This window comes from Lepidochelys kempii, chromosome 4 (genome assembly GCF_965140285.1).
Source record: "Lepidochelys kempii isolate rLepKem1 chromosome 4, rLepKem1.hap1, whole genome shotgun sequence".
NCBI classification, from domain to species: Eukaryota; Metazoa; Chordata; order Testudines; family Cheloniidae; genus Lepidochelys; species Lepidochelys kempii.
The window spans coordinates 139,768,649-139,782,142 of NC_136383.1; the positions used below are offsets into that span (position 1 = coordinate 139,768,649).

Genomic DNA, 13,494 nt, shown 5'->3' on the forward strand with positions numbered 1-13,494 from the left:
CCCTCATACCCTAAAACCCCCTTCTGAAACCCATGGTTATATTTTTAGGGTTTATTATGACAACTCTGGATGTTCTCTTTATTCACATAGCTGACCAGTCCCCTTCTGAATCCTGCTAAGCTCTTGGCCTCAATAATTTCTTGTGGCAATGAGTTCCACAAGCCAACTGTGCATTTTGTGACAACATAGTTCCCCCTCTCACTTTTGAACTGGCTGCATTTCAATTCCAACAGTTTTTCTCTCATCTGTGTCCCTTTATCCCAGCCCCAGGTGTCAGATGCTGTTTGGCTTTTCCCTGCTTGCACTGCAGACAGGGCTAATAATTGCATCATAAAGTACAGCTAGTTGTAAAATTCCCCCAAGGAAAACCCATGAAAATTAAGAGAATTTCATTTTCTTGATGAGGATTTTAATTAACTTTTCAGCAGAAATTTGAATTCCAGAAAGATCTCAGCCAAAGGAAAGTATGTAGATTGGGCAATGCTGCCACAGTGCCTCATGGGAGCTGTAGTCCAGGCGCCCCATGCTCACATTTGCCTCTATCGGCCAGGCTCCCTGGTCAGACTACATCTCCCATAATGCAACATAATCTCCCCTCTCCAGGAGTCCCGGGACACGGTGCATCATGGGAGACGTAGTCCAGCTGAGGAGTCCAGCCTATGGGCAAGGATGAGCACACGAGGCACTTGAGCTACAACTCCCATGGGGCGCCATGGCAACATTTCCAAATAAATGGTGGGGGTGCTTGGTTTTTCAGCAAAAAATTCCTCTGTTTTCCACTCTTTTCAAGCCATTTCATGTTGTGGAAACGCCCGTTTTCCACCAAAGAGCAGTTTAGCTGGGCAGTTTCCAAGCAGCCCCAGCACTGGGTCTGACAGCCCCGGGAGGCGGGCTGGGGTCAGTTTGGGGAGCGGTGTGACTGCTGCTGCATGCTGCTTCCCCTCCCCTGCCTGCTTTGGCCCCATGCTGGGGAGCCAGGACTGGCAGCTGGCTACCGCTGCCCTGGCAGCTCCCTGGTCCTCACCTGGGCTGCGTAGACTTCGGCTTGTTTGCGACACGATATTTCGATTTCATACTCTGCCTCCAGCGCCGAGAGCTCGGCCAGCAGCCTCTGGGATGCTGTGAATGAGAAGGGGAAGCTGGCAGAGGTGGGATTCAAGCACCCAGCTCCACCCCCAACACAGGGCTCCTAACAGAGCGCTCCATCCACACAACCTGCCTCCGGCTCTAGTCCCATCACAGCCGCCCCACGCTCCTTCATGGAATTTGCCCGGTTCATAAGAAGATAAGAACTGGCCAGACTGGGACAGACCAAAGGTCCATCTAGCCCAGTATCCTGTCTTCCAACAGTGGCCAGGGCCAGGTGCCCCAGAGGGAATGAACGGAACAGGGAATCATCAAGTGATCCACCCCCTTTTCATCAGTCCGTTCATCAGGCCACCGCTCCAGTGGCAAATGGGTGGACCCTGCAGATGGCAACCACATGCTACGTCCCCTCCAACTGCTCACTACATTTCCCCGGGCCACTTCACCGCAGCCCCAGCACCTTCTTCACCCTCACCTCAGGGCCTCAGCATTTCAGTTCTGGCAGCCAGTCAGGAGCTCCCTCTGGCTCCCCCAGTCCCTGCCAGCAACTGCTCTGTCCATGGTGATAGATTCCATCCATCCGCTAGGAATCCAGTCCTCCCTCCTTGACCTCCAGGCCATGACTGACTAACTCTGGTCCAGCAGCTTCTTTTATGTGAGACCGCTGGGCCCTGATTGGTTGCTCCCTGCAGCCCTTCCCTGATTGGTTGCACCCAACCCACTCCGAGCACTCACCTTCATGGCTCACTCCTAGGGTTAACCCCTTCTACACCCGTGTGGGGTAGACACCCCACCACAGTGCCTCAACAAGCTGCCTTGTTACCAGAATTGTTACTAGTTTATCCCCCTCCCCGGGCATCACTTTATAAGGGCCTTGCTGTGGTAACCACTGCTTGGTGAGGCCACGGCAGGATGGTAGCCCTTACGGCCGGTTCAGAACTTGGTGACATATATTTGGAATTGTTGAGATGTTAAAAGTTTCAGCAATAGCTTTGATGTTGTGTGAGACCTGAGAAAAAGAGAATTTCCATTCAGATATCAAGAAGAGAGACGTTCAAGCAATAAGGAAGGCAAAATAACACCAGCACTGGCGGTTTTGAAGAAAGATGGGAAAAGAATGTGGCAATTTCAGACATCTGGTGCTGCCTCCAGAAATGGTTAACAGGCAGTGCTGGGAGTAACATAGTATATTGTTGCTTCTTATATTTGCTTCTTTCAGCTAAAGTAACCATTTGGGCTAATGAAGGCTCCTGTGACTTGAAAAATCTGTCACGAAATGCGTCTCTACATGGCTCATCACAAGAGCACATGACAGGTGACGTTTACCTTGAAATGCTTAAAGCAGGAAAGCACTTGTATGGATGTGCTGCTTAGTGGCAAAGGTGTCCTGCTGCCTTGGAGCATAACCAGAAAGTCAGGAAGAACAGAGAGACTTTGAAGCAAGTAGCTGATATTTCAGTGGTTTTATCTTGTCAAGAACTTGCATTATGTGGCCAATGTGAGACGGAGGAATCTGTCAGCTAGGGTAAGTTCAAGGAACATTTTGATTATTGCTTTTCGTCACGAAAAGGGATTGAAGGCTTATTGGCAGAAAAATGAATTCATTTTTTCCAGCCTAAGAAAGACAATTCAGAATTAATTGATCGAATGCATGGCTGAAGAAATAACACCCTATATTGACCAGGAGATTGAAGAGCGCAGCTTGTTCACTTGCGAGGTAGACAAAACACCCGAGCTGTCTCACTTAAACCAGCTTTCACTTGTGTTGCGCCACACGGACAAGAAGAGGCAAATACAAGAGAAGCTCATGGGTTTTAAGGCTGTCCGCTCAGATCGAAATGCAGTTGATTTGAAGCAGGTTGCGGATTCAGGGATATTAGAACACAACGACAAAACTTGTGTCTCCGTCGTGTGATGGGGCTGGAGTGCTGGCCGGTGAGTTGGGGGGTCTGAAAGCCCTGATTAAGAAGAAAAGGTTCCTCAGGCATTGTTTGTGCACTGTTTTGCACACAGATGAAGTCTAGTTCTCCAGTAAGGGGCACAGCGTATGAAAGAAACCTGTGGCTTTTTTGAAACCTTGCAAGGCTTCTCCACAATTTTTACATGCTCCAGGAACCACAGTGAACTGCTGGACCAAACTGTCGCAGAAGGACCTTCCCTGGGTGCAGAGTCTACATGCCATTGTCTTGGAAAGTGAGACACCGGGCAAGGTGTTTCAGGAGCTGTTCAGTGCCTGTGGCTGGGATGGAGAATCTCAGCGACACACTATAGGGTGCCTTGGAAAATTAAACAACTTTGTTTCTTTTCTTGGCATACTCCTACAGTAACATCTTCAGCATCACCGACATTCTCTATGATCAGACAAGGCGGGGAGGGAATATCGTTAATTGCACCAACTTCTGTTGGTGAGAGAGACAAGCTATCGAGCTACGCCGAGCTCTTCCTCGGGTCTGGGAAATGTATGTAGCTGTGATGCTCTGAGTACAAGGTTGCACCGGCTTGAGTGACGTTATTGCATGCTTTGTCTCAAATAGAGAAAGGCAGACTGAGCTTCGCTATCAATGAGATAAGCTTCCATCTCTCTTACTGCATGTATAACTGTCCATTTCTGGCCACGCCAGGACAAACTGCCTTGTTTGTTTTGAAATTTTTGAATTAATGATTTTTTTATACCGTATTTGTGTCTTTATAGCGAATATTCCACTAAACAATACATGATTTTCAGGTTCTGATTTGCTAATAAATTATACGTGCACTTTTTTTAGTGCTAATGTTGCTTTTTTTTAATTGATGGGGTATATTAGAGTGACCATAGCAACCGCAGTCTGTTATTTGAATGCACACTCCATTTAAGCAGAGGCATGTACAGTAGCTGAGCACGGTCAATTTATGTTTAGGACTTTAGCCTAAGCCGATATTTAAATTAATATGAAAATGTTGTGGGTCTTTTAAACTATTTTTGTTTACTCGGAATTGCTCTTTTTTTTTTCTCTGTAAAGAGATTAATTGGGGATGGCTCACTCAACGATTCCCTGTTCTGTTCCTTCCCTCTGGGGCACCTGGCATAGGCCACTGAAGGAAGACAGGAGACTGGCCTAGGTGAACCATTGAACTGACCCAGTCTGGCCATTTTTCAGAGTAACAGCCGTGTTAGTCTGTATTCGCAAAAAGAAAAGGAGTACTTGTGGCACCTTAGAGACTAACCAATTTATTAGAGCATGAGCTTTCGTGAGCTACAACTCACTTCCTCAGATGCATATCGTGGAAACTGCAGCAGGCTTTATATATACACAGAGAATATGAACCAATACCTCCTCCCACCCCACTGTCCTGCTGGTAATAGCTTATCTAAAGTGATCATCAGGTGGGCCATTTCCAGCACAAATCCAGGTTTTCTCACCCTCCACCCCCCCACACAAATTCACTCTCCTGCTGGTGATAGCCCATCCAAAGCCTGCTGCAGTTTCCACGATATGCATCTGAGGAAGTGAGCTGTAGCTCACGAAAGCTTATGCTCTAATAAATTGGTTAGTACTTTGGATGGGCTATCACCAGCAGGAGAGTGAATTTGTGTGGGGGGGTGGAGGGTGAGAAAACCTGGATTTGTGCTGGAAATGGCCCACCTGATGATCACTTTAGATAAGCTATTACCAGCAGGACAGTGGGGTGGGAGGAGGTATTGTTTCATATTCTCTGTGTATATATAAAGCCTGCTGCAGTTTCCACGATATGCATCTGAGGAAGTGAGCTGTAGCTCACGAAAGCTTATGCTCTAATAAATTGGTTAGTCTCTAAGGTGCCACAAGTACTCCTTTTCAGTCTGGCCATTCTTATGATTCTTTTCTGTGTATTGAAAAATCGTCTTATAATAATAGCTATCCAATTATAAATTGGGTGGGGGTGGAAATGACTATTTTGTGATGTGTGCCTCGTCTGTCAAAAATGTCCCAGGCCACCACTGGACCCCAGGTCTGTAGAGTCCTAATGCAGCACCCTACCCACTAGCCATCCCGGAGCATCTCTAGCTGTTTTGCTAGCCAGGTGGAAAATGTCTTCAGCATCTCAGTAGCTGAGCAAAAAAGGCCAGCCAATCAGTGGAGCAAAACCAGCCAGCCAATCAGAGCCGAGCCAAAAAAATAAGGTGAGTGCTATGCCCCCCACACCACCCCAGGAAGTTGGTACCCAGGGAAAATGCCCTGCTTGCCTGCCCCTAGAACCAGCCCAGAGGCCATCCTTCCTGGCCTGGTATCCTGCAGCCGAATGCCAGTGCAGCTGTGTCTTACACTTGGCAGTTACAGATGGGCCCAAAGCAAAATGCGCCCAGTCTCTGGGGCATGTCCAGAGCTTGACCTGCCGCTTGCGGCTTGATCTGGTTCTGCTCACCAGTGTGAGTGTGTGTGATTGGGGCTCCAGACCCTAGGGCCGCCCCGAGAACAATCCTGCTGTCCTCACTAGCTAGTCACTGCCCCGCACTCCCCACCAACAACTGATTCAATCCCTGTCTCTACCACTGCCTTTTCATTCCATACATCGCTCAACATGCCGGGAGGTGACCAGGACCCCGGGTCTCCGACCTGAGCTACAAAGCAGCTTTGTCAGCTGCTGCCGATAGCAGGTTTATCGCCCTCCCCGTGGTCCCAGTCACCGGGGGCAGCATCCCTCACTCACGCACAAGAAGTCAGCTCATGACATGTCTGGTGCCCGCTTATTTTATCTATCTCTGGGAGTGAGCAGGACGATGGGGGATCCTTACTGGCCGGGGAGGGCTGTTTGCCCACCCAGGGGGAGGTACCAGCATGACCACGGATGCTTTCTCCTTTAAAATAAGGGTGGTTGATATCCATATGCTCCTGCGAAGAGGGGATGGGTGTTGGGCTGAGCTCTCCCCCAACTGCCCAGGTAAGGACCCGTCTGCAGCTCCTGGTTATTCAAGAAGAGGGTGCGGGAGATCAGAGCAAAGGTGGGTGAGGTCGGAAAGCCACTGGGGACACTCAGTATTGTGCAATGAGCCATTCCAGAGTAGAGAAAGGGGGTGATGGAGCAGCACAGATCCCACGTATCTGGGCAGGGAACCCGATTAGAACATAGTCCAGCTCCTAGCACCATGGGGTTGCTTGTCTGTGCAGCCGTCGGGGGCACGTGTTCACAGCTCAGCAGATGGGCCCCTCCCCTCCCTGTGATGCAGAAGGGCCCCTGATTCTGTAGCCGCAAAGTGCACAGAGTGGGCCGTGCATTGCTCCCAAAGGGCAGGGTGGGAGGAGGCTGGCTGGCTGGTCCATTAATGTATGTCTACACTGACGCCAGGGGTGTCATTTTCAGCTTGAGCAGACATACCCAGGCTAGTTCTGATTGAGTTAGAGTGCTAAAAATAGCCACGTCGATGGGGCGGCGTGAGCAGTGGTACGGGTTAGCCACCCCAAGTATGATCCCGGTTATTTTTAGCATATGAGCTTGAACAAAGGTAGCCCCCATATGTCAGCCCGAGCTGGAAATGACAGCTCCAGCACTGGAGTAGACGTACCCTGGGATTGCCAGCTCTAAGGGGCTGGGCCCTTGACGTCAGGGTGTTTGTGCAGTGCCTGGCACAATGGGGCCCCCTCTCCTGGTTGGCCCGGTGTCCCTGCTGTAATAAACTTGAGTCATAATAGTGAGCTGCAGGAGGAATGGAATGGCTCCGCCAGCCAGGCAAACAGCCCCTTTTCCCAGGTGTCCCCCATGGCCACAAGGAACTGCAGGCAGAAAGTCAGATTTCATGGTCATCCTCAGGGCAGATACACTGAGCAGTCAGTGCATACCGTGGCTTTAATCCACAGCTTGTCTGGTAGGAGGAAAAAATGGATTCGCCAGACCAGGATTTTGCTCATTCCAGGCTGCCCAATGAGAAGAACAGGTCTGGACAGCATGGGGGTTAGAATCTCCCGTGACCTGGCTTAACCAGTACTCTGTCCATGGTACAGTAGCACGAGAGGCCTCGACTGAGTTCAGAGCCCTGTTGTGCTGGGTGTGGTACAGACACGTAGCTGAGGAAAGCTAACGCACAGAGAGGGGATGTGACTTGTCTAAAGGCACCCAGCGGGTCGGTGGCAGAGCTAGGGAGAGAACCCAGGTCTCCTGGTGCCCAGCTTGCTGCCCTATTGCCTGCACAGGTGGGAGGATGGCTTTAGGAGACCAGGCCCCACTATCTACTTCCCAGCCTCCATATCCTGCCATCTTTAATGAGCCTGGAGACTACACGCCTCATAAATGTCCTCGTCTCGCTCCCATGAATTTTGGGGGGAAGGAGAGGAAGAAGAGGGAGGCCAAGGAACAGGACTCACCTTGCTCAAACTCAGACAGCTTCTCTTTAGCTTCATCCCTCTCCTGGAGGAGGGCCTCATGCTGCAGGCAAAAGCAAGGAGACAACACTTCATTTACACATCCTTTTGTCCCGAAGGATCCCAAAGCACTTCACCCACCACTCAAAAGCAGCCACCTTTGGGGTGATGCATGGCACCTTTGTTTAACACCAGGCCATGGTTTGGGACAGGAAGCAAAGGATCCTATATCCAATAAAAACTGCAGGGGATTTGAGGAAGGAAACATAGTCACCCATGTTAGGATTTGGTCAAGACTAGTGGGCTACCTGCTGCTCTGGGGCTTAGTCATTTTCACTGACCTTGACTGATCAGGATGTTGGTTTTGTGTTTCATCCAATGCCCCCCATGGCACAGGGCCATGAGAGAGGGACTACTGCCCCATAATCAGTCCCCTTGGCTCTACCGTCTCTGTGCCAGGCTGGGTTAGTTATTTTGGTCCTGGTGGAGGGCTTTGTGAGTGGAAGGGAGGCCTCTGGAGGAGATGTAGACGTCTTTCAGAGCACAAAATTCTATTCAGTGATGAAAAAAGAACGGTCAGCTGTCGCTGTTGTGACTGGGAGCAGCAAGAGATGAATTCCTACTTCTTCCAGCCCAGGAAAAAGAGCACAAAGATCTGTCCGAGCCACTAGCGATGATGAAAAAGAAGTTGAAGTCAAATCTTCATCCATTCGTCTTATGATATTCCACTCTGTGTTCAAATTCTCTGTTCTGTCCTGAGCACACGGCAGCCCTGTTGCTGGCAGTGCCTCACTCCACTCAGCTGTCGGTGTTTTATAGGACAGGGATCCGTAAAAGCTACTTAGAGGGTGAGTAGAATCTAGAAGTTGTTGTTGTCGATTTTTAAGAATCAAGTCTGTGGACTTTTCCAGTTGTCTTAACAAACACTTCTTGTCCTCTTCACTTAAGGATTCGATATAAATGCCTTCATTAGTCAACTTCTGAACTGAAGTCTTTGCTTCTTCCAGTACGTTTTCAGTGGATAGCTCTCTGATTGATCCAAATGTAGCTTCTCTTGCTGGACAAAGATCTGCTACTGTTGTAGCAGATGCCTGGACGGCATTGTTTAATGACCCAAGTGGTTTCAAGAATAGACTTGCAAGAGAGAGAATGGCAATAGTCTTCTCTGAACGTAGTAGCAAAAGTAATCCACCAGCCTCACTACTTAGATCCATCCTATCTTGGTAGATACTTTCCAAAGCTAGTAATAATGGCTGGAGTAATTTTAAGACAACAGCCAAGGATTGCTCATGAGAAAGCCAGAGGGTTTTCCCAGGTTGGACTAATTTGAACTTCAGTCCCAGTGTATCTTCTATATTTTCCAAGATATTCAGTCTTTTTGGACTCTTGCTGAAAAAAGAATAGAAGGAAGACATTCCATTTATAGCTTTTGTAATGTCTTTTGAAGAGTCTGCAGCTCGTACTAGCGCTAGGTGGAGTAGATGGCCACTGCAGGGTGGATAGGAGAGACCAGGGTTACACTTTTCTCTGAGCAAAGCTTGTGCTCCACCACGTCTTCCAGAGAAGTCTGCAGCTCCATCAAATGCACAAGCAGCCATCTCTTTGGGATCCAGTTGACAAGCATTTAACTCTTCTAAGATGTGGGTTGTCACAGATGCAGCCGATGTGTCTTCTATAACTTGAACATCTAGAAATGCATCTACTGGCCTTCCCCTGACATCAAGATAACGTACACAATGACTTAATGCTTGATGACCATTTGCAATGGTGCATTCATCAGCCAGGTATGCACACTTTTTTAATGTGGTGACAGAGGTCTTCACTTTTTCAGCTGTTGAGTTTTTCACTGTTGCACCACATACGTCTAGCCAGTCAGCTGAGTTTTTTGCAGAAAGACAGTGAGCATTTGCTGGTCGTGTTCGGAACCAGTGTTCAACTTCAGGATGAACAAGTGACCATGCACTTAGCATTGGCCTCCAGTTTGCAGTGTGTGGTGTCTCTTGCTTAAATAGAAAGGACAATGCCACAGCCACGTTTGTTCGCATGAATGGTGTTGTGTCTCCAGCATTCTTAACAGCCTCATTAGCACACACCGGTGTTGTCCTGGGTCAGTGGAGACTCAGAGTTCAGAGGTGCTTTCACATGAGTTCACCTCCCAGGTGGGCAGCAAGAAGGCCCCTCGCTCATTCCTCCAGCTGCTCACTGTTCACTCTGGCCACTGCTGTTCATTGTGCCACCGTTCACTCCTTCGCTCTGTTGGAGTAATGGTCTCAAGTTGCAGTGGGGGAGGTCTAGGTTGGATATTAGGAAAAACTTTTTCACTAGGAGGGTGGTGAAACACTGGAATGCGTTACCTAGGGAGATGGTGGAATCTCCTTCCTTAGAGGTTTTTAAGGTCAGGCTTGACAAAGCCCTGGCTGGGATGATTTAGTTGGGGATGGGTCCTGCTTTGAGCAGGGGGTTGGACTAGATGACCTCCCGAGGTCCCTTCCAACCCTGATAGTCTATATTCTATGACTCTGTGGCCCATGGCCCTGCGCCGTCACCTTCGGCTGCCACCTGCCCCTGTGACCTCTGCCAGTGGGTCTCTGGAGGTTCCATCGGCTCCCAGTGGTTTCAGCCGAGCTCGCAGTGGGGGAACCTCGCTGCGGGTGCAGGCTGGGCCGTCTCTGCCACAGAAACACGGTCCCACCGCCGGTCTGAGCTCTTAGACCTGATTTCAGCTATAGCAGGGGTCACTTAGCAGAACAAAAGACTCTCTATGGAGCCTGATCAGCTCTGTCTTTAAACAGTGGAGAGGGGCAGGTCAAATCGTACTTGTGACTCAGGCAGACCATCAAGCAAAACACCTGTCCCCACCCTCCCTCCCGCTCGATGCCCTCAGTCAGCAGAGGCTACGTCCAGTTCTACTGCCCTTTACTCCTGCAATAAGAACAACCCCATTTCATCCCCCCTCACACCCCGCATCCAAGTGATGTGTAACCCCACCCCAGCCCAAATCTATCACTTGGGCAACGCAGCTCTGTTTGCTGGATACCTGGGTAGATTAGGTTGGAATGTAAATACAATCTGGTCCTGGAGCCTTTCCCCCCAGCCCCAGCTCATCACTAGCTGTCAGGGAGAGCTCCTTTCAACTTTGCTTACAAATCATCATCTGAAATTGTGAGGTTGGCCAACATCACCGAAATGAAGGCAGTGACGTGGTCATAAAAACAACAGCTGTGTAAGGAAGCTGGTCTCTGTTCATACTTTTCAAATCTATTACACCTCTTCAGATACACGTATTTTATCATACACTGTGTATGCTTTTAAAGTGTGTATTAATGTTTCAATTTCAATTCAAATGTCCAAACAATCAGTAAATTGGCAACACTGCATGTAACGAGTTCCCAAAACTGCGTGGTGTGGGGGAGAGGGAAAGGGGGGGAATTCAGGGTGGGTGTAGGGAAATCCCTGCTTGGGGAATAAAAACAAAACAGAAGATAACTCTGTACCGTAGCCACTTCTTCATCCTCCGATGACTCGCTGTCAGACTCCAGGATGGCTGCAGGGAACAGAAAGCACACAGCAGGAAGTTACCACACTCAGCAAGAAGCATGAAACCTTTGCAGGAGTGCTCAGCATTCAAGCTGTGGGTCAGCACGTCTTACCTGCCTGCAGCGCCTTCAGCCGAAGCATTTCCATGTGTGTTCCAACCCCCCGGGAGGGACCCTGCACCCTCAAATACCCCAACATCTATGGGAGTCGAGAGTGCCTTGTGCCTTCTAGGGCCGCGTCCCGGGTCTAAGTTACCTGCTCCAGAAAAGCAGCCACCACTGGTAGCTTCATGCATTTACACCACAGTATTGCCAACTCCTGCGATTGTACTGCAAGTTTCATGTGAATTAGTATTCTTCAAGCCCCAGCTCCTGGAGTCATGTGAGGATGTGAGAATCCACCGTTTGTTGTTTTTTAAAAAAGTCTCTTGATTTTTAAGCCATGCGATCCTGGCCGAGCAGGTGCCAGCTCATGCCAAGGCCCTTAGGTCTCAACTGAACACAGACATAGCTGGAAACCAGTCTGGCTTAGCTGTGTGTTACTATTGTTTAGATAGGTATTAGAATGATAAGAATGAGTTTGGTGTTCAGACTTTATGGAACGCTTGTCAGTAGCTGCCTACATTAATCTCACCTATAATACCTGTAGCCCATGTGATAAGGTAATATTTAAGTATTTGCTCTGTAACTGCAAATCACCAGACAGGAGAGGAGCATTAACGAGCGTGAAATACTAGGGGCCAACAGGAAGTGTGATCTCCTGACCCTCAAAGGAGGCCCATCAACGCCAGACGAGCTATTATGAAACATCAGGGGATGAAAGTCTTTGTTGTTTGCTCTCCACCCTACGGAGAGGAGAAGTGCAAGTGAATTCCGCCCAACAGCTGAATTTGCAACTGGAAACAGAAGCAGGGAAGCAATAAAAAGCCCTGACAAGGAGGAACTGTATCTTTCATGCTGCTTGGATGCTGAGGGGCAAGGATTACTAAGCATAAGCAAAAGATCCCCAGTGCTTGGCCTGGGTTAGCCCCAAAAGACACATAGAGCTTGCTTATTATAAAAACGTCTATGACTTTTTGAAACTTAAGATTGGAACTCATTTGGGTATCTGTGTTTACCTGCTTTAACCTTGTAAATAACTCTAGATTTCTTTTTCCCACTAAACTAATCTTTAGACAGTTTATTGTAGGATTGGCTACAAGCGTTGTCTTTGGTGTGAGCTCTAAGGTGCAACTGACCTGAGGTAAGTGACTGGTCCTTTGGGAGTGGGAGTAACCTGGATATTGTTGTGATCTTTGGTGTAAGGGACCATCTGTCACAAAGGCAGGCTCACCTGGGTGGCAAGAGAGATCTGAGCACCCAAAGGGACTGTTTGTGATTCCATATTCAGGCTGTTATAGCATCTGAGAAGTTTACACTTGATAATTGGTTAGTGAAATCCAACGATAAAACTCACAACCAGTTTGGGGTTTGTGCCCTGCTTCTTTGCAGCCTGCCCTGAGGCTGGTCTTCACACCCCTGAGTCCCTGCAGGACAGCTTGCCAAGCCAATCTCATGAGCATTTAGGGGCCTGACTCAGGACTGTGGCATGGTTGGGGCTGGCGATGCTGATTGCTTTGCATCACTTTCCCCACCTTTCCCCATTGCAAGGATTTCACCCCATCGCTCAAACAGGCGTGCAAGGAAGTGAAGCCCTGGGAGCCATGCTGGCCACTGGAAGCAGCTGGGAGCCCAAGAAAGAAGGGTCCATGTACGGTGTTATCTGGGCTTAGCAGGAAACTATCTGACATGGGCTGGAGGAGTGCCCGGGGGAGACAGACCGCTTGTGACCTTTCCATCTCTTAACATCTCTGATTGATGCAACGCAGGAAGCTGGGGGCACCGGTGGTGGTGTTTGGAATGGGGACTGCAGCAGCCGAGGCCCCCAGGGATAGAATTCTGGGGTGAACCCCCCCTCACAAAAACACTCTCCCCCACTCTGAGAAAGAGCAGACCCATTGACTCTGACCAGACCTGGAGAGAGTGAAAAGTGCTCCCATTCACAGGCCACTCCTGCCTACCCAGGCCATATGTGTAGGAGCAAAGAATGTGGGTCCCACTTACAAGACGGGGGACTGCATCCTGGAGTGCAGTGATTCTGAAAAGGACTTAGGGGCCATGGCAGATGACCCCTGGAACATGGCCTCCCAGGGGCATGCTGTAGCTAAGAGGGATGGAGATTCTACAACCTCCCTGGGCAATTTATTTCAGTGCTTGTCCACCCTGACAGTTAGGAATTTTTTCCTAATGTCCAACCTAAACCTCCCTTGCCGCAATTTAAGCCCATTGCTTCTTGTCCTCTCCTCAGAGGTTAAGAAGAATAGCTTTTCTCTCCCTCCCCCTTGTAATAACCTTTTATGTACTTGAAAACTGTTCTCATGTCCCCTCTCAGTCTTCTCTTCTCCAGACTAAAAAACCCATTTTTTCAATCTTCCTCGGTCATGTTTTCTAGACCTTTCATCATTTTTGTTGCTCTTCTCTGGACTTTCTCCACATCTTTCCTGAAATGTGGCGCCCAG

The 13,494-nt window shown here is 49.1% G+C and overlaps 1 protein-coding gene across 5 annotated transcripts in view; it reads right to left on the minus strand.

Annotated features, from left to right (window-relative positions):
• The window catches only part of LOC140910911 (shootin-1), a 38,434-nt gene that overhangs the window by 21,391 nt on the left and 3,549 nt on the right, over positions 1 to 13,494 (minus strand). For all 5 annotated transcript variants that reach the window (XM_073343048.2, XM_073343050.2, XM_073343051.2 and 2 more), the window contains exons 2-4: positions 10,895 to 10,944; positions 7,404 to 7,464; positions 1,025 to 1,119 (exon numbers count right to left, since the gene is read on the minus strand). In XM_073343048.2, the coding sequence (XP_073199149.1) occupies positions 1,025 to 1,119; positions 7,404 to 7,464; positions 10,895 to 10,944 (206 nt within the window). The remainder of the gene's footprint in view (positions 1 to 1,024; positions 1,120 to 7,403; positions 7,465 to 10,894; positions 10,945 to 13,494) is intronic.